At 40.8% G+C, this 18363-nt stretch overlaps 2 protein-coding genes across 3 annotated transcripts; one reads left to right on the top strand and one right to left on the bottom strand.

The window, feature by feature from the left end:
* Nucleotides 1-2170: 2170 nt before the first annotated feature.
* LOC105931794 (zinc finger protein 226) lies at nucleotides 2171-6340 on the top strand. Its single transcript, XM_012870646.3, has 2 exons — nucleotides 2171-2414; nucleotides 3269-6340. Exon 2 carries the CDS (start codon nucleotides 3307-3309, stop codon nucleotides 4348-4350), a length of 1044 nt encoding a protein of 347 aa, XP_012726100.2. The 5' UTR covers nucleotides 2171-2414; nucleotides 3269-3306; the 3' UTR covers nucleotides 4351-6340.
* prmt2 (protein arginine methyltransferase 2) lies at nucleotides 6083-17820 on the bottom strand. Of its 2 annotated transcripts, XM_021320650.2 has the most exons (9): nucleotides 17599-17820; nucleotides 17326-17520; nucleotides 14094-14255; nucleotides 12713-12877; nucleotides 10446-10621; nucleotides 8932-9061; nucleotides 8710-8846; nucleotides 6886-7051; nucleotides 6083-6813 (listed from the first exon to the last, which is right to left on the bottom strand). In XM_021320650.2, the coding sequence occupies exons 1-9, from the start codon at nucleotides 17695-17697 to the stop codon at nucleotides 6781-6783; spliced, it is 1263 nt and encodes a 420-aa protein (XP_021176325.2). In that variant the 5' UTR covers nucleotides 17698-17820; the 3' UTR covers nucleotides 6083-6780. The 2 variants fall into 2 exon arrangements, with proteins under 2 accessions (XP_021176325.2, XP_035995370.1); XM_036139477.1 differs by having other exon boundaries at nucleotides 17326-17820.
* Between the last annotated feature and the right edge of the window lie 543 nt (nucleotides 17821-18363).

Genomic DNA, 18363 nt, shown 5'->3' on the forward strand with positions numbered 1-18363 from the left:
TCACCTTAAAGAGCAAGGTTCCTCCCATTTCAGCAATAAAATGAAACCTGGCACAATAACTTTCCTGGACTCAGCGCTTAGACCAGGTATGTCCAAAGTGCGGCTCAGGGGCCATTTGTGTCCCCTGTGCAGACTTTTTGTCCCCCCCCCAACTGTATTTGAATAATGATTTGGTCCACCAGCCCAGATGGTTGATGCAGATGGAAGCTTTTAGTTTAGGGCAAATTGTGACAGAAAAGTTAAAATCCTACAATTTAAAATGTTAAGCACAACACAAAGTATTCATCTTTTAATAAACACACTTTTGACATTCTCTTCAATTTCATTGTAACATCACTCCAATTACATTTAATTACTCAAATGCAGACTTTGGTGCATTAAAATCTGCTTTGAATTCAGTTCTTAAAACTGGCTAATTACAGCAAGTGTTTTCAAAGAACAATGGAGCCAAATAATTGCTGTGTAATATATATCTATACTACCATACATAACCCACCACCACATTATATATAATATATATATAGTATATATATATATATATATATATATATACAGAATAGATAATACATACAATTACATAATATAATATACATAATATATAACATATAATATTACATACTATATAGACATATATATAATATAGTAATATATATATAATATATATATATATATCAGAAACTTCTATATATCTAATAGATATACACTCTGACACATGTAAGAACTTAGATATATAACAAAGAGACAGAGAGAAGAGAGTACACAGAGAGAGAGAGATAGAGAGACAGAGAGAGACACAGGGAGAATATAGAGATAGAGAGATAGAGATAGATATAGAGATACAGGGAGACAGAGAGACAGATAACAGTAGAGATACACAGAGACAGATAGATATAGACACAGATACAGATAGAGAGACACAGAGACAGAGAGACAGAGGGACAGATATATAGAGGAGACAGAGAGATACAAGAGAGAGACAGAGAGACAGAGAGAGAGACACACAGAGAGACAGAGAGACAGAGAGAGAGAAGAGACACACAGAGAGACAGAGAGAGAGAGACACAGAGAGACACAGAGAGAGACACAGAGAGATACACATAGAGAGACAGAGATACAGAGAGAGACAGAGAGACAGAGAGAGAACACATAGAGAGATAGACACAGAGAGAGAGACACAGAGAGACACAGAGAGACAGAGAGAGAGACACAGAGAGACACAGAGATACACAGAGAGACAGAGAGAGGACACAGAGACACAGAGAGAGACACAGAGACACAGAGACACAGAGAGACAGAGACAGAGAGAGACACAGAGACACAGAGAGACAGAGAGAGATACACAGAAGACAGAGAGAGACACAGACACATAGACACAGAGAGACAGAGAGAGAGAGAGACACAGAGAGACATAGAGACAGAGAGAGAGAGAGAGAGACAGAGGGACAGATAGATGAGACATATACAGATATAGACACATATATAGACAGATAGACATAGATAGACACACATAGACATATAGAGAGACACAGATAGAGAGAGAGAGATAGAGATAGAGAGAGATAGAGACACAGATACACAGAGACAGAGATACAGAGAGAGAGAGAGAGAGAGAGATAGAGAGAGACACAGAGAGACAGATAGAGACACAGAGAGACATAGAGAGACACAGAGACACACATTGAGAGTAGAGACGGAGAGATAGGAAGCTAGATATAGACAGATACGAGAGTATAGGTAAGAGAGAAGAGATATATATAGATAGATATATATATATATATATATACATATATATATATACATACATACATATATACATACATACATACATACATACATACATACATACATATATATATGTGTGTGTGTGTGTGTGTGTGTGTGTGTGTTTGCATATCAGGAGCGTGTAACAAAAGTAATTTATTAAAGTATGTCTGATTCTGATTTAACCTTTGGCTCTACAATGATTTACACATTAATTTCCAGCAGAAATTGTTACTAATTTATGTATTTAAAATTATATTTTGTAGAGCAGGTTAAAAAAAAAGGTTCGAAAATTTTGTGTTCATCTTTTGCCCTTCAAGTTCCCTTAACTTGATCATTTTGGCCCATGTACTGAAAAGTTTGGACACCCCTGGCTTAGACTGCAGCGTTGAGCGCCCTAAACGCCCAGCGGGCCGTCTAGTTGCTCCGCCGCTCGCTAGATGATGCTGCAGCCCGGCTTCCGCACAGAGAACCGGGGCCGCCTCCTTTAAGAAAAGAAAAGAAAAGAAAAAAAAAACCCGACCGAACACGAGCCAACAATATCTGAAATGTGTTTATCATGCGCAGTTTGTGTGGTTATGTTTTAACTGCGGCTCTCGGGGAGAACGCCTTGGACGACAAAGGTCTGGTTTGTTAGGGGGGAAATGAGCACGGTACGTGAAGTCTTTGTTATTTACGGCGCTGCAGGCCGCTGCACGGCGATAGGACCTTTGCTGGGCGGTTTTCGGATATGCAGATATGTTCCGTCTTGCTTGGCCCACTTGCGGTGATATAAATGGCACGTTATGGGAAAAGAAATAAGTTACGAATTAAAAGATAATGCGGGGATATAACTCGGGTAGGTTGGAGGATGAGGCTGTTCTCCTGCGGGGTCCACCGCGCCTGCAGTAGCACACTATGACTGCCTGATAATGTGCTGCAATCTGACTTGTGAATGTTTGCTGTGCTGTACCTTCTGGTTACAAAGTTATGTATGTAAGACACGTGCATCAAGCAGGAAAAAAAATAAATAAAAGTTAGATCGGGCCATATTCTTCCACTGTTCTGTGGTCCAAATCTGATGCTCAAGCCCATTGTTGGACCTTTAGGCAGGGGACAAAAACAACAAAAAAAAGTTGTCTTACTCCTTTCTTGTTCCTCTTTTGATAAGAGGGAGATCACTGGAGATTGGGGCCCCTATAAAGCTATAATTATCCAGCTAGCAAACTTTAGCTCTTGTCAAACGATCTATTTTTAACACTTGCATTATATAGGAAAATTTTGACCAATCTGTATAATCTGATTGAATTTTACTTTGTAAAGAGCTTTGAGATGACATGCTTCATAAATTGGCGCTATATACATAAAACTGAATTGAATTTCCTGCTTCTAATGCGTCAACTTTGAGGACCAAATGCCTTGATGAACGGATGTTATTTTTGCTGGTTTTTAATATTATGCCTCATCTATGTCCTCCTAAAAGCTGGGAACCTCTTTGACCAGTGGCGCGTTTGCATTTCTTTTGCAGGTTATCAGGTTCTCCTTGGTGCAGTTGTAAACATCAGCATGCTGGACAAAACCGACGAGCAGCGGCAGGATTCCAGCCTCTGCTCAGACTGTGGATGCAGTTTCGGCCCGCCGCAGCCGGACCCCCACCCCGATCCCGCCCCGGCTAAACAGACGCAGGCCGACAACGCAGATGCTCCCCCCAGATGTCCGTCCTGTGTGGCTGGAGCCAGCAGCAGTCCCCCCAACGGCCAGCGGGCCCAGCGGAGCGTTCGGCTGGACCCTCACACCTGCAGCATATGCAACAAGACCTTCATCTCGTCCGCCCACCTGAGCCTTCACCTCACCTCGCACAACAAGGAAAGGAAGTTCAGGTGCAACATCTGTGGAAAGTTCTTTCACCAGTCCTCCCACCTGATGGCTCACAGGGTGATCCACAGCGGCGACAAACCTTTTAAGTGCCCTGACTGTGGGAAAAACTTTGGACGCGCCTCACACCTGAAGACCCACCGTCGGCTGCACACGGGGGAGAAGCCGTTCAAGTGCACCTTCTGCAGCAAGTCGTTCACCCAGAAGGCCGGGCTCCTGGCACATATTCGGCTCCACACCGGGGAGAGGCCCTACAAGTGTAACCAGTGCGGCGAGGCCTTCCGCTCCATGTCCAACCTGCTCTCCCACAAGGCTCAGGAGGCCTCTGGAAAGGCCCGGCCCGCGTCGGCCCCCGTTTCCGCTCCTGCCCCTCCGGTCGGCCAGCTTCAGGGGCCGCACGGCAACATGGTGGATCTCAAGTGCGGCGTCTGCTGCCGCACGTTCGTGCGCTCGTCTTACATCCGGCTTCACATACGCTTAAAAAAAGGCCAGCGGCCGTATCACTGCAAGGTGTGCAACAAGACCTTTGTCAAGCTGGAGACGTTCGTGAACCACTGCGACAAACACTTGAGGCAGAAAAAGGAAAAATATGGGGTTAAATATGAAGTTGTTAAGCCGCCGCTGTTTGTTCCGCTCTCCAGGCCTCCGTCTCCAGAGGCCGCACCACCTCAGGAGTTGTCCTCGGAGATGAACGCACACTCCAAAACAACAACAGACATCAAGAGTGAGCCTTAAGACTTGAGGTGCTTCAAAGCGCTTCTGCTTCAGCACCGATGTCTCGACTTTTGACATTTACCACGAATGTTTACAAAAAAGAAAAAAAGAAGAAGAAATCTGAGAAAATGGGTAGTATCTCCCAAACTACATTTATTTGCCCAGTGCAGTATTTTATTTAAAAGAATGACCTTATGAACAGTTTTTGCTTTATGTAACATTGTGGGTGTGATGATGAACATGACAGAAATCTCGTGTTGGTAACAAGTTCTTATTGGGATCAAACTTGTTGATGTTGATATACTTTGTTGCTCAGGTATATCTGTCCCACTTCCTCTTTTTTTTCTAACCTGGTTTTAGTGGTATACAGCTCCATATGTGCAGACATTTACAAGAGGTAAAAAAAAAAAAAGGGCCAAAATAAGATCGCATGGTATGAAATCAATGGGTAATGATACATGTGAGGAAAAAAAGTTAAACATGATCCTATGTTTTATACAAGGGTAAAGCAGCAATTATTACTATTGCTGCTGAAATACTATAACAATAATTATGCCAACTATACGTTTATTATTTTCACGTTATTAGGTCTTTTTTTGACCCTATAGAACCTTGTTTCTTCCTACAGCAGACTTGTTGCTTTATCTTCAATAATCTAGCAAATAAAAATAGTGACATAAAAAAGTTAAATCCAACTATAATTTCATAGCAGTTCCAGTTTTAAAAGCTCAGTGAAGTCAATCAAAAATTTGTGAGAGGTGAAACCAGAACATATCTAAAATATCTCACAGGCGCATGACGGAGAGAAACTGAAGGTGTTTCTGCAGCAATTATTAGCGATAACGCAGCAACCGATAATTCTGTCACAGTAATTGTAATTTACAAATTATGCTGTTACTCTAACCCTTATGAAGAAATAGATGTCAAAAAAACCTTAAACTAATTTCTTTAAGGCAGACTTTTCTGTTTGGCCACTTTTTAGGAGCAAGGAGGAAATGAGAGAGGAGCTCCAGTTGGGATTACAGCCTTGTCATCTAAAGACAAATGCTTATTTAACGGTTTTTATTCAGTACATATATAGCACAAAAGCTGACATAAAATCATTTAAGTGTCCCAAAGGAGTATTTTACACACACAACAGCAGCTGCTTCAGTTAGACCTAAAATCTGTTAAAGGTGTGCATTGCTGAAGCTGTGATTGTTTTGTATCAGCGAACATAATCCCTAACAAAATAGCTTTTGCAGTGCTTCCCCCCTCATTATTCAATAATTTCCCCTAAGGTTAGCTGATTTAAATCATGCATTCCTTCAAACTGGCTACAGTGTAAAACGGTGGTTTTCGACACGAGCGGCTGGATTTAGATCAGTTACCGCTGTTCTATAATTTATAGTTACTATAAAATATAAACTGTACAAGAGTTTAAATGGAGGAAAATGCAAAAAACAATAAATGCTGCAATAACAAAACAGAGAATTACCCTAGTTCCTGTAAGAAGCTCCAACTGTGGAAACACGCAAATATTTAAATAAAACCCCTACTAAATGTATTGGTAGGTTCTTAGACGTTTTTGCTGCTCTCTTTTTTGTAGCATAAATAAAGTAAAACATGCTTCTGTTAGTTGGATAAATCACCAGGCTGTCTGCTCAGATATCTGCCCCTCACGTTTTTTTTTTTTTTACAACAGCCTTACCTTAATTAGATCAATGGGTTATGCTTCATTAGTTACCACACAATGACTTCTGTTTTTTTTTTTTGTATCTCTGCATATTATATTGTCTTGTAAACAGGGGTGCGGGAGACCACTTTTAGCCAGTTGACCAGCAGTGCAACAATGCAACAGGAGTGTTTAGGGGATGGCATCCCTTAAATAATCAAATTTAAACAATTTGTGTTTTTATGTCTTATGGTGTACCTTGTTACAGGTAATCAACCCATTCCTTATTTATTGTTCACTGTAGCATGAAAAGCAACTGAACAAAAATCTCCATTTGTGTTAAGTGTTTAAAAAAAAGTTAAAAATCTTTTGAAATCCCTTCATCGGTAGGAATAAGTGAAAATTTAGATTAAGCTTCTTTTAAAAACAATTGTAAAGCCTTGACGAGTTATAAAATAAACATTAAAACCCTATTTTGTTCTGAAAGAGTATCTTGAGACACGCCAAGTTCAACCCGGCTACTCCTTCAATGAACCCTGTTATTCCTCCATCAGAGACTCCTCGGTTTCTTCTCTTCAGACACGTTCTGCTCTTGCAGAATGACCCATGGTGTGATCACCTGCTCCTGTAGCGGTCGGACGCATCACTACACACTCAAATGTCCAGCCAGGTTTCTCTCTGGGCGTCACATTCGTAGCAACCGCTTCTGATTACTGGTTGGCAGCTGCTCACGGGCAAAGAGCGGGCACATTAGACTGGTTTACTGTTGATTTGCACAGCCGATGGGTGATTTATAGTCACCTCCACATGGGGAAATGTTTTGTCCCAACCTAAAGACATGAAAAGGAGGTTAACAACTGCTATTAAATAAATCAGACTTATGGGTGTAAAAAGATATTTGCCTGGCAGTTGTCGGTGCTGCTGTTGATTTTCCAGTGCAGCGTAACGGTCATGTGGCGTCTCCACACGGGGTTTCTGCGCAGGATAACATTTCCATGGATGGAGTCCCCGGCGTTCACAGGGGTGGGCGTGTCCAGCATGAACAAAGTCTGCTTCCAGTGGGTTGGACTGAGGATTAAAGCATAATTAATTGGGTTTCATTTCATAACACAGCTGGGTCTCTGTAAATTAGAATATCAAAAAAAAGGTTATGTATACCAGTAATTCAACTCAAACTGTTAAACCCAAGTTATGGAGTCATTACACAGAGGGATTTATTTGAAGGATTGATTTCTGTTCATTTTAATAGGTTATGGCTTACAGCCAATTAACACCCAAAACAAAAATCAGTGTCTCAGAAAATTGATATATAAATTGAAACCCATCAAAAACAACATTTAACACAGAAATGCTTTATTAGGACCTACTCAGACAAGAGGAAGACTGCTGGCTTGACAGTTGTCCAGCAGAGAGTAATAAATTAAAAAAAACCTGCATGGAGGCTAAGCCGCAAAAAATGTTGCTAAAGGAGCTGGCTGTTCAAAGAATGTTGCATCCGAACAGATTAATGGAAAGTTTAGTAGCCATTTAAACGGTGTGGACCGCAGCTACAGTCAGAGCTTCAAGAAGCCCGGCATGCAGGCGTATCCAAGAAAACGGGTCTGAAGCGTTAACGTTTCCTCAATGTCAAATGTATTCATTTAGCGCATAAAAAAAAAAGCGCTTCACTATTTCACCAATATAATAGCCTATAGATGAAAACTGTCCAAATTTAATAAAACAAAGAAAAGCCAGAAGAGTTCTAAAAGCTATGCGGTGTCTCTCTCTGAATCAGTCAAAGTGGAAAAGGGGAGAGCTTTAAAGAGACATTAAAATCAATCTCTGGCCAGAGTGGAGCGCACATGTTGAGGTAAGATGCTCTACAGGCGTGGTGTCTGAAGTCAGCCCTTTAAAATTGCCGGGTCCTTACAAAGCCTCTGGAGAACCCGAAGACATGTTGAGCGGGTAATTTAGCCATTTAAACCAGCTGCGTACGAACAAGGACACGTCTAAAACCTGCAGGGACGGGAGGTGGACACCCCTGCTCTAGGGACACATGGCGAATGCTCAGTCTTCTCCACGTTTAACTTATATCTCAGAACATCGAGGAGAAAAGCTTGCTGGTTGATCCTGGATGTTCACGTTAATAATAAACTGGACTGGACTCATAAAACCAGAAGCTCTGTACAAGAAGGGCCAGAGCCGCCTCCACCTCCTGAGGAGGCTGAGGTCCTTTGGAGTAAGCAGGCCCCTGCTTGAAAACCGCCTATGACTCTGTGGTGGCCTCAGTCATCTTAAATCTCTGCTTTATTTTTATTTATTTTTCTGTATCCACATATATACACTGTATATATGTGGACGCACTGTATATACCTCATGCACCATTTCCTCCTTTTGATCATTGAGCCTATGTCACACGTGAATTTCTCCACAGAGAGATCAATAAAGTCGATCTTATCTTATAAGTGCGCAGATGTTGAATAGATGTAGACAGGATGAGGTCAGACCGTTTAAGATCTTTCTCGTTTTAAATCGCTACTAATCCAGGGACATCGACAGAAAAAAAATCTTTACAGGTGTCTTAAAATGAACAGAAATAAATGCTTGAAAGTGATTCATCTTTGTGTAATGAATCTATAAATGAGTTGTGAATGAAATTGCTTCAACTTACTTCTCGGTTCTACTTCAAAGTACTGTGATGCATCGGTATGTGTGGATTTAATCTGATACTTTGTTTTTTTTTTTACTCTGAGTTTGGTCCGGTGTTTAGCTCCACTGTTGCTCCTCCCGTCTCCAGGCTTTCAAACTGGACAGTGAACCAGGCCGTAAATCCGTGGAAAACTCCAGGCTTCGCCACAGAAAACTGAAACTCACCCTTCACTTCCTGAGAAATGAAACTCCGCTCTTAGTATTGAAAGTCGAGCAGATAAGATCTGCAGCCGCTTGTAATCAGGAAATCCATTTGATACCTCAAGGTCTCTCACTTGAACAGTGTACATGTTAAGGCGGATGACGTCACAGGGGACAGAGAGGCAGTCCTCAGGGTCAATGAGGTGGCTGAACTTCGGCTTGGTGAAGAACTCCTGCTGTGCCAAAGGCCTGAGGGGATGAAATATCAATCAGGAGCTAAACATTAGACTGAAAAAGGATTAAAGGAGGAATTCAAAGTAGATAAAACAGTAGGATCTGCAAGTGAGCATTATTTCTTATTTTAGTGTACAAAATAAAATTCACTTCAACTATTCCTTAAGTTCTTACAGAAGCTACATCTTTTTGTAGTCAATATCCCTTTATTAAAACGATTTAGTCACTGTTCTGTGTTATTTTACTTGTTCTCATTACACATGGGTTCAAAACTGTAACTTTATATAATGCATGGATGTAACTACAGGATTATGAAACGAGATTTGAGTCTCCTCCAGTTTTTACACGCCCCACTTCTCTGCTGGGGAGACAAGCTTCACCCAAAAGAGGAGCAGCAATTTAATGATAATAATAATAATAATACTATCCGTTTTATTCAAATTACATTTTTCAAGTGGAAAAATTATACTCTTTTCGAGAATCTATGTAAAGCTCTTGATTGGCATTACTGCAATCTAATCCTACTTGTAATTTCTGACCAACTTCTGTTATTTTTTTCCATTGGAATATAAAATAAATACATTTTTAGAGATAAGCTCCAAGTCTGGGTTTGAGGGACTCTAGCCATCACCCTAAGCTTTAGCTCCCTCTACAGGATGTTTGTCAAAATGCAGTACTCGAGGGCCAGCGTCCTACAAATTTTACATGCAGCTCAACTTCAGATTTCAATCAAATATTTTGGTAATCTGCAGGACTTTGTAGAATCTGACTGCACATTAAGGATTTAATTCAGCTCTTTGGTCCTATATTCAGGAGTGTAGAACACCCGTCCATCGAGGGGTAATTAAAAAATATTTAAACATGTTCAAGTAACAGAAATGCTAAAATAAATGGTTTTCTTACAAATCTACTCTTGAATCTGGATTAGTGGTGGTCATTGTAGCTATTGTCATTTGTCATTTTGTTTTGTGTGTCTATTGTTGATGCTGGTGGTCATTTTTATTTAAAACAGCTGTAACTGACAGCAAAAAGTGTTTGGCTCTGTACCTTGTAAAAGCTTAAACTGTTTTTTTTTTACTGACTGACCAGTTTATTGCAATAAGAAACAGCAGATCACATTAAGAGGTGCAAAAACCACTGAGGGAAGCTCCTGTGTCAAGTAGTTATGTCATATTGTCATAATGGTTTGGGCAAAACATTTTCATCTTTAGTTTTAAGTTAAGAGCTCCATTTGCTTTCCTGCTCCCCTACACTACGTGTCACATGACTGAGTAAGAAATACCAAACCTCAAAGCATCAACCTACCAACTATACATCTAATTTAAGGCTCTGAAAATTAGTAGGCAGTAAAAAAAAAAAGTGGATAAAACTGTTGATCAGTTACAACAGTGGCTCTTACTGCAGCGGGGTGAAGTCCAGGCCATACGGTCGCTCCCAGAAGGCCATTTTCTCTGAGTAGTAGCTGTCGGCCTGACATGGAACCAGAGTTAGAGCGGCTGAGGAGGGCCACATCACACCGCCGTCCCGGAGCCAGCGGTCCCTAGCCAGGAGAACTGACTCCACCATGAACTCAAACTAGGAGAAGGTGAGAAGTTGAGAGAAATTCAAATCTTAAAAAGGAGCTGATATCAAGGCATAATCATAGCACAGACATACAAACATAAAATGAAATTTCTAGAAAAAAAAAAAAAAAAAAAAAATCAAAATGTTCAAGATATTCTAATTATATAATCAGTACCTGTAGTTTAAGCACGGTGGAAGTTATAAAGATTAAAAATGTAATAAATAAAAAGGACAGGAGTCTCATTAAACGTCAAGTAAAAGATAATACGAAAATCCAGAAGAGCATAAATGCAATAAACGATCAGAAACTTGTTTTATAAAAGTAAACATTGATTAAACTTTGGAGGGATGTTGTTCCACAGCTGATGTCCATGACCTGAACGGCTTGATCTCTTTTAGCGCTGAGTCTTGTCCGCAGAATGGCTAAAAAGTTATGACTTTGAGGACATCACAATACATTGTTTGTTAAAAAAGATTAATAAGAAAGACAGTGTAATACACACAGTGGTGGACACAGTTGCACTAATACGAAAACAGATAATTGCAGTGCTAACTTTTTTTTTTTTTTTTTTTTAAATCACATTATTGTTAACGGCAAGTTTAGAAACTGTTTGCAGGTGGGTTAGTGTCCGTTTTATTAGGTTTCAATAACTGTAACTACGATAATGTTCACAACAAGATATTCATCTGCCATTTATGTCACTGTCCTGGCTCTTAATACACATCCACGCAGACTTCTCCATAACCGTAAAGGTGCGTTCACATTGAGCGCGGAAGTGGGTCGCTGCCTGGCTCCAACTCCTCCATACAAAACATCCAAGGGAGATTTTACCAGTATGAATAAAATAGGAACAACTTTTTTATTGAACCGATTTTTATTTGTGCTTTTCGATTAAAAAATAATGTACATTAAATATATGATTTATTGCTGTTACAGCAATAAGTAACTCAAAAAGTCATGTCATTTATTTCACGTTTGTTAAAGAGTGATGACAGAGAGGAAAAGTGACCTCCATAAATGGTCAGCACTGTGTTCCAGGACACCAGCAGTGTTCCCAGCTCCGCCACTTTGGGCTTGTCGAGTTATACTGTTTACAGGGTAGAGGTAATAGAGCTGGTTGTTTGTTTCTCTTGCATTAACTGGCAACATTCTCACTATTTTTACCCCCCTAAAAAGCAGCTGCCTGGGCACAGAATGACAGAACTTTCTTCTCATAAGCATTCACTGCCGTGTATAAGTTAGTTTAAAAATCATTCATCCTGAACTAAAACAGCTATCCCATCAAACCTGCAGCGATGCACACGTCTGTCATCTGCTGTGTGTATGCAGCACCTTTGTCTGTAGATGTGTAACACAGACTGAGTGACAGCCAGTGGTTAGCGGCTAACGTTAGCTTGCTCAAATTTCCTTATTTATCATCGGTTTAACGGTTACAAAGCTAATATTTTGCTTTCAGAATATGAATTTGTGAAGCTAACTTCTTGGTTAGCTGTGACCACCACTTAAAACACATAAATATGTTATTTGACCCCACATGTTGAACTGTAAAGGAATACTGAACACTTTGGTTTGCCTAGTCCAGGTGGTCTGGAGCGCCAGTCTCTTAAAACCTTTAGATATGTCCCAGTTCCAGCACACCTGAATGGAATGGCTGTATTCAGCTCTGCAGAGGCCTGCGGACAAGCCATTTATATGGTTCTGGTGTGTTGGAGAAGGGATGTGTCACAAAATTGGACCTGGACATCCCTCTTCTAAAGAGAACCACCAATGAACAAATTATTTGATTCAGGTGCGCAGCAGAGAGACGTGTTGCAGGGAAGCAGCGCTCAAGGTCCACCATTTTAGACCTCTGGTTAAGAGGTCTGGTAATCACACTAATCTGAGCTGAATGAAAGTCATTAACAATTTTTATTTTCTAGTTCATCGGGCAGGTTGGAGTTTATATAAAAAAAAAGACCATGAATATTTTTTTACACATGAATCAAACATGGAGGTAGAAATTATTCTAAAATTACTTCCAACACTGGACTCGGTGGGTGTACAGAGTGTATGTACATTATAGGAAAATCTATAACCAGCAGCACTGATGGTTGAATAATTACCAGCAGGCAGTTGCCCATCCACTCAGACACCAGGATGTCCACCTGCTCTGGCAGCTCCAGCTCCTCCGCTCGCCCCTGCAGCACCGTGACCACCTCCTCACAGCCATTCTGCTTCACCAGCTGCCTGGTGTGCTCCACCATGGAGCTCGCCTCTACAGCATACACCTACAGAACCACCAATTAATTACATCAGCGTGGACGCGAAGCTGCGTTTTCACTGTAGTAACACTGTTTGCCCGACAGATGGGGGTATAAATGCAACAATAAGTAATGTGGGACGCTATTGTGGCTTTGATGGAGCAGTCCTGTCATTAGAAGTTTTTTCAAAACTTGTCACAATAAATAGAGATTGATGAATTGAGATTTTTTTTTGACAGATCCACACATAGTAGCGTATAATTGTGTATTAAAAGGAAAATGGTGCATAGTTTAAGCTTTTACAAATAAAATTCTTAAAATGTTGTGCACCTATGTATTTAGCAACCTTCACTTCTGTGCATCTAAATCAAATCCAGCACAGCAAATCGTCTTCAGAACTCACCTAATGTGTAAAAATCCCTCAATTTTACGTAATTTAACTTGGGTAAAAATACAGCTGCTGTGCGAAAGCCCCAGAGGTTCATTAGAGAATATTAGTGAAGAAACAGCATGATGAAGACAAAGAAACAGAGCAAACAGGTCAGAGGGAAAGTTAAATGGTTAAAAGTTTGTATTTGTATAGCGCTTTATCAAGTCTGGTCTATGGGAAAACAGTAAGTGAGAAGGATAAACTAACACCCTGAACACATCAACTCCATCGAGTATGTTGGTGGTGGCTGCATCATGGTGTGGGGATGCTTTTCTTTAGGAGGGATAAGTAAGCTGGATGGAGTTAAATACTATCCAGGAAGACAACCTTTTACAGAGACTCCAAAAGAGTTGAAACAGTGGCAGAGATTCCACTTCCAGCAGGACAAATCAGAGATACAGCAGTCCTAAATTTGAGTTAGAATGGCTTAGAGCTAAGTATAATTGAGAACTTTTTGCGAGACTTTCAAATTGTTGTTTAGAGACGCTCTATCAAAGCTTGAGTTACATTGGAGTCACACGTCTGAGTGTCACACTTTTTAGCTTTTATGTTAAAAAAGAAAAATAAATGAAGCCATGTATCATTTTCCTTCAGTTTCACAATACGTTGTGTTGGCCCAGCATGATCAACTATGATGGATTTCACTTGAATATCAGTTATTGTTTGGCAAATGCAGAGTAGCTCCAGGGGTTTGGATTTTTTTTTTTTTGAAGAGTTTGGCAAATGAGAACCTTTCATCAGACAAAAATCATTAATCGTATTCATCTAGACCTCGTGTCTAAACGACCACGCGTGCCGCCCCGCCGTATTTACCGCTGAGGGCTGAGCCAGCTGAGCACAGAACAGGCTGATTATGCCGGTCCCACAGCCGAGGTCCATCACCACCTTGTTCTTCAGAGAAGCGCTGTTGCTGGCCACAACCTGCCGGTACGCCTCTGTTCGGCTCCGGTCCGACAGCATCTCCAGGTGAAGCCTCTGTGGGACAAACGACCAGGTAAAAAAAACAACTGTGATATGGCTAAAAAAAAACAACAACAACAAAAAAAAACATGGTTGACAAACGTTTATGGCCTCAGTTTGTGGGTCAGCGTCATGGTAATGTCCTCATCCTTATTAATGAAGGTTACTGGAGGTACCTCATTGTTTCACAGTCAAGCTGGTAGCTTCAATCACCGAGACAAAGTGTTGTTAAAAGAAAAGCCAGTATGGCAGCACATCCTAAGTCTGACCCAAGTGTTGCTAAAATAAACTGTCTACAAGGAATAAATTTACATCTGAAATTCAAAATAGTGCATAATGCCTTTCTGTTCATCCTCAAGCACAAATCAGTCACAAAACTCAGATTTTTGGCAGAGTTGATGAAACGTAGTTATTGAACAATTTGGTTACTGTGGAAAATCAAAGTCGTTGTATCTAAAAGAACATTTGTATAATCAGAAAGTGGGTTGTGGTTTTATGTATGCCGCCCCGCACTAGCAGCAAAGAAAACACAACAGCAGAGGGGTCATTTTATTGAATATGCTAATCAACCAGTTTGGCTCATTGATCCTTTTATCTGACTGAGGTTTGTGCAAATTATAATCTACAGCCCTGATCATGGCTCTGAAATATCAGCAGCCTGACTGCAGCGTGTATTGATAAATCCATAGGGCCTGTCGGTGGATCTGAGGTAGGGGACAGATTAGTAATAACGTCTTTGTCCCTGTGCCATGCCCTTCGCAGTTTTGTCTTGTACTTACAATGCTGTCCATACAAAGTGCGACCAAAGCTCTCTTGTATTCAGTGCTAATTAAAGAGCAAGAACAACCATAATCAGAGCTGCAGAAACACAAAAGATGCATATATTTGTGTTCCCTGTTCTAATTCCCACAAACTAATTGCAGATTTTTAGAACAGTTGCATTATCTTTCTGGGCGTCGTTTATTTAGATATTCCTAAACGACCTGCCAATGGACTATTTTAAAACAATTAATAAAAACTGATGTCCTGCTCCAGAGCAAAATGTGCACCAACATCGCGAGGAGAATTTCCGCCTCAATCCGGTTTGCCAGCGCGAGCATCTTGGTGACTGCTAATGTAACCGTTTCTGTTGTTTGCATTTTTACGGGAGCCTTTAGTTTCTGATGCCTTCCAGGTGTGACATACTTTCAATTTCTTTAATGACGCGGTCGTATTAACAAGCCGTAAGAGCTGCGGTGAAGGTTTGTCCTCTTTGTCCTTTGACGGCACTTTAAAAATCGCCCATAAACTGAAACGCCGAAGCACTTTAAAAGCACCAGCTCAGATGTTTACGTGGCGTAGCGCTGGGACTCGCACTCCTGTAAAGTTTATTTGATTATTCAGTCAATTTTTGCAACTGGATATGCAGTGCAATGCCAAAGAATCAAACTCGTGGGACAGCTATTTTTATGCTTTGTCGCGTTCCAACCACAAAGTGGAAAGGCTTTTATTAGGATTTTATTCCAAGAGAACAACACACAACTGTGAAGTGGAAGGAAAATCTGATTTGGTTTTCAGAAATGTTTACAGATAAAAGCATAAAAGTGTGTCTTGCATTTGCATTCAGCACCCTTGAGTCGATAACTAGAACCATCTTTCGCTTTCGGAGTACAGGCTGTCTATATTAAACAGGGTTCCTACATCATAAGGCAAGTTAAATTCAAGACTTTTTAATGCCACTCGAAATAAAAAGTTAAGACCAACTACATTATAAACACAAGATAAAAAAAACAAAACAACTGCTTTCAACAACTTTACCCAAATGTTTATTTTAACATAAACCATTACTTTCTGGTCCAGTAGAATGTTTAAAATTTTGAAAAAAAAAAAAAAAAAAAAATCCATATAGGAAGAAAAATAAAAGCACATAAATGGCAGGTATATTTTTTTAACAACCATTGAACTGAATTCATGAACTTTGTTTTGTTCCCTAGTAAAATAAACAATAAATCAGTTATAAAAACCACAACATAATCAGTGATAACTCCTTTTGGTAGCTATTAGCTCAATCTATAAACTGTGGTAACAAATCTAAGACCTATAAATGACTGATTTAAGACATTTAAATACAAATTAAGGCCTTAGTTTTATACTGAAGAATTCAATGCCTTTTAAGACTTTTTAAGGATCTGCAGGAACCCTGATTAAAAGACTGAAGATGTTTTTACAGTCTTCTTAGCAAAATAGCTCTACATCTGATGAAGAGCATCCGTTAATAAACTGACAAACTTACTAATGCATGGACATCCACTAATGTAAGCATTTCCTTTGTAGCTCCGGCTGCATGTCTAGCGCCGCCGACCTGCCTGAAAGTAAACCTTGCCCTCAGTCTCAAGTGTTTTCCGTGCAACTCTGACCAGCCTCTACGCTCCTGCTAAAGAGAAGCGTCTTGACAGCATGAAACAGCAACAGTTCGGCCTAGACCTCCTCTGACCAGAGCCCCCGGCGTCTTCCACACGTTTGCTGTGTCTCGTGCATGGCTCGTGGCAAAACGCAAACACGACTTCGTATGAACGGCTTTAAAGAGTGGCTTTCTTCGTGCCACTCATCCATAAAATGTGTTTTTTTTTTTTAGTTTTTTTTTTTAGGTGTGCCCCCCTGAAAAAGTGCAATGCCCCCTTAATTTGTTTCTGCAGCCGGGTCAGCGCACAACATATCGCTGTCCCATCTACAGTAGAGCTTCTCCCTCCTGAGCTGTGGATCTCTGCAGCTCCTCCAGAGTAACTAATTATGTGACTTCTGAAGGCAATTTGTTCCACCTGATTTTATGTTGGGGTATTAAAGAGGTGCGTAAAACCTTAAAAAGTTTTGCTTAGAAAGATAAAGCTGCTATTCTCTCTTCCCCCTACACATTTATACACTTTATGGTTGTGATTTAACAAAATGTGATAAAAGGTTTTAAGGGGTCAGAATACTCTGCAGGACTCTTGCTTCAATTGTAAACCTACAAATCAGTAGAAAGGTTCCCTAAATAAGAGCCATGAGTCAGTGTGTGAGACCTGAAGATAATCGAAACGTGTGAGAAGGACAGTTCTGTGTTTCTGACCAGCGTCCCATAGCTGCCGAAGTATTCGTCGTCCTGCCAGGGGTCCTCTGAGGAGGGGTCGCCCCCCGCCGGCGCAGCGCCCTGCCGCAGGTAGCTGCCAGGAACATACCCGACGAGCCCCTGCAGCTCTGCCCACCACCAATCTGCCGAAGGCTTGCTGTGCACAAGCAGCCTGTCCCCGGTGCTGAAACTTAGCTGCGAGGAGGGGGAAATGAGGGAGTTAAAACGGGTTAATGTCTGTTTGGTAGCGAGTTTGACTGACAGAAGCTTAACCTGCTCAGAGCCGCTGGCAGTGAAATCACACAGAGCCACATAGTCCTCAGGGGAAGCCTCCTCCTCCTCTTCTTCCTCATCTTCCCTCACCGCCTGCATGTTCAAACCTGAAGCTTCGCCAGACGAATCTAGTCTCCCTTTCAGAAAACTTCACTTTAAATCCGCTTTAACTTCGGAACCACCGCGGGCGGGTAAAACTCGTCCGCTCGCTTTAAAAGCACCACTTCCTGTCTGTGACGTAGGCTTGCGCGCCTTCGCGGCTGTCGGGAATTTCGACACCTTTTGTGCTCCGTCAAAGATGATCGGATAATTCAAATGGTTCAAAACCTTCGGCGTGTTTATTGCAACACATTAAACATTTTTTGACTGTATTCGTGGTTGTACTTTGGCGAGTGCAGTTGAAGTGAAACGATTTGAAATGACCAATCGCTCTCTCCACATGTTGCAACTCACTGTTTCGTAATCTTAGGACATGCTTCCCTTAAACGCACCGTCAGCTCTCACAAACTGTATCTCATTATACCAACACAAACAAAAACTGAACTTCATTTAGATTTTAAAATTAATAATTTTACTCAATGGTTAACTTTTTATAAAAGAAAAAAAAAACTATCTGAATAAATCTGGCCACTTTTAAAAAGTAATCACCCCCCCTTGTTGACACCTTATTTAACAGTGATTATCCACAGTTTAGGCTCAAATTCAATCCCCACGCACAGGCCTGATCACCGCTAAGCATATAGTCATTTACATTTATCAGTCTGG

Source organism: Fundulus heteroclitus, chromosome 7 (assembly GCF_011125445.2).
Source record: "Fundulus heteroclitus isolate FHET01 chromosome 7, MU-UCD_Fhet_4.1, whole genome shotgun sequence".
Lineage (NCBI taxonomy): Eukaryota > Metazoa > Chordata > Actinopteri > Cyprinodontiformes > Fundulidae > Fundulus > Fundulus heteroclitus.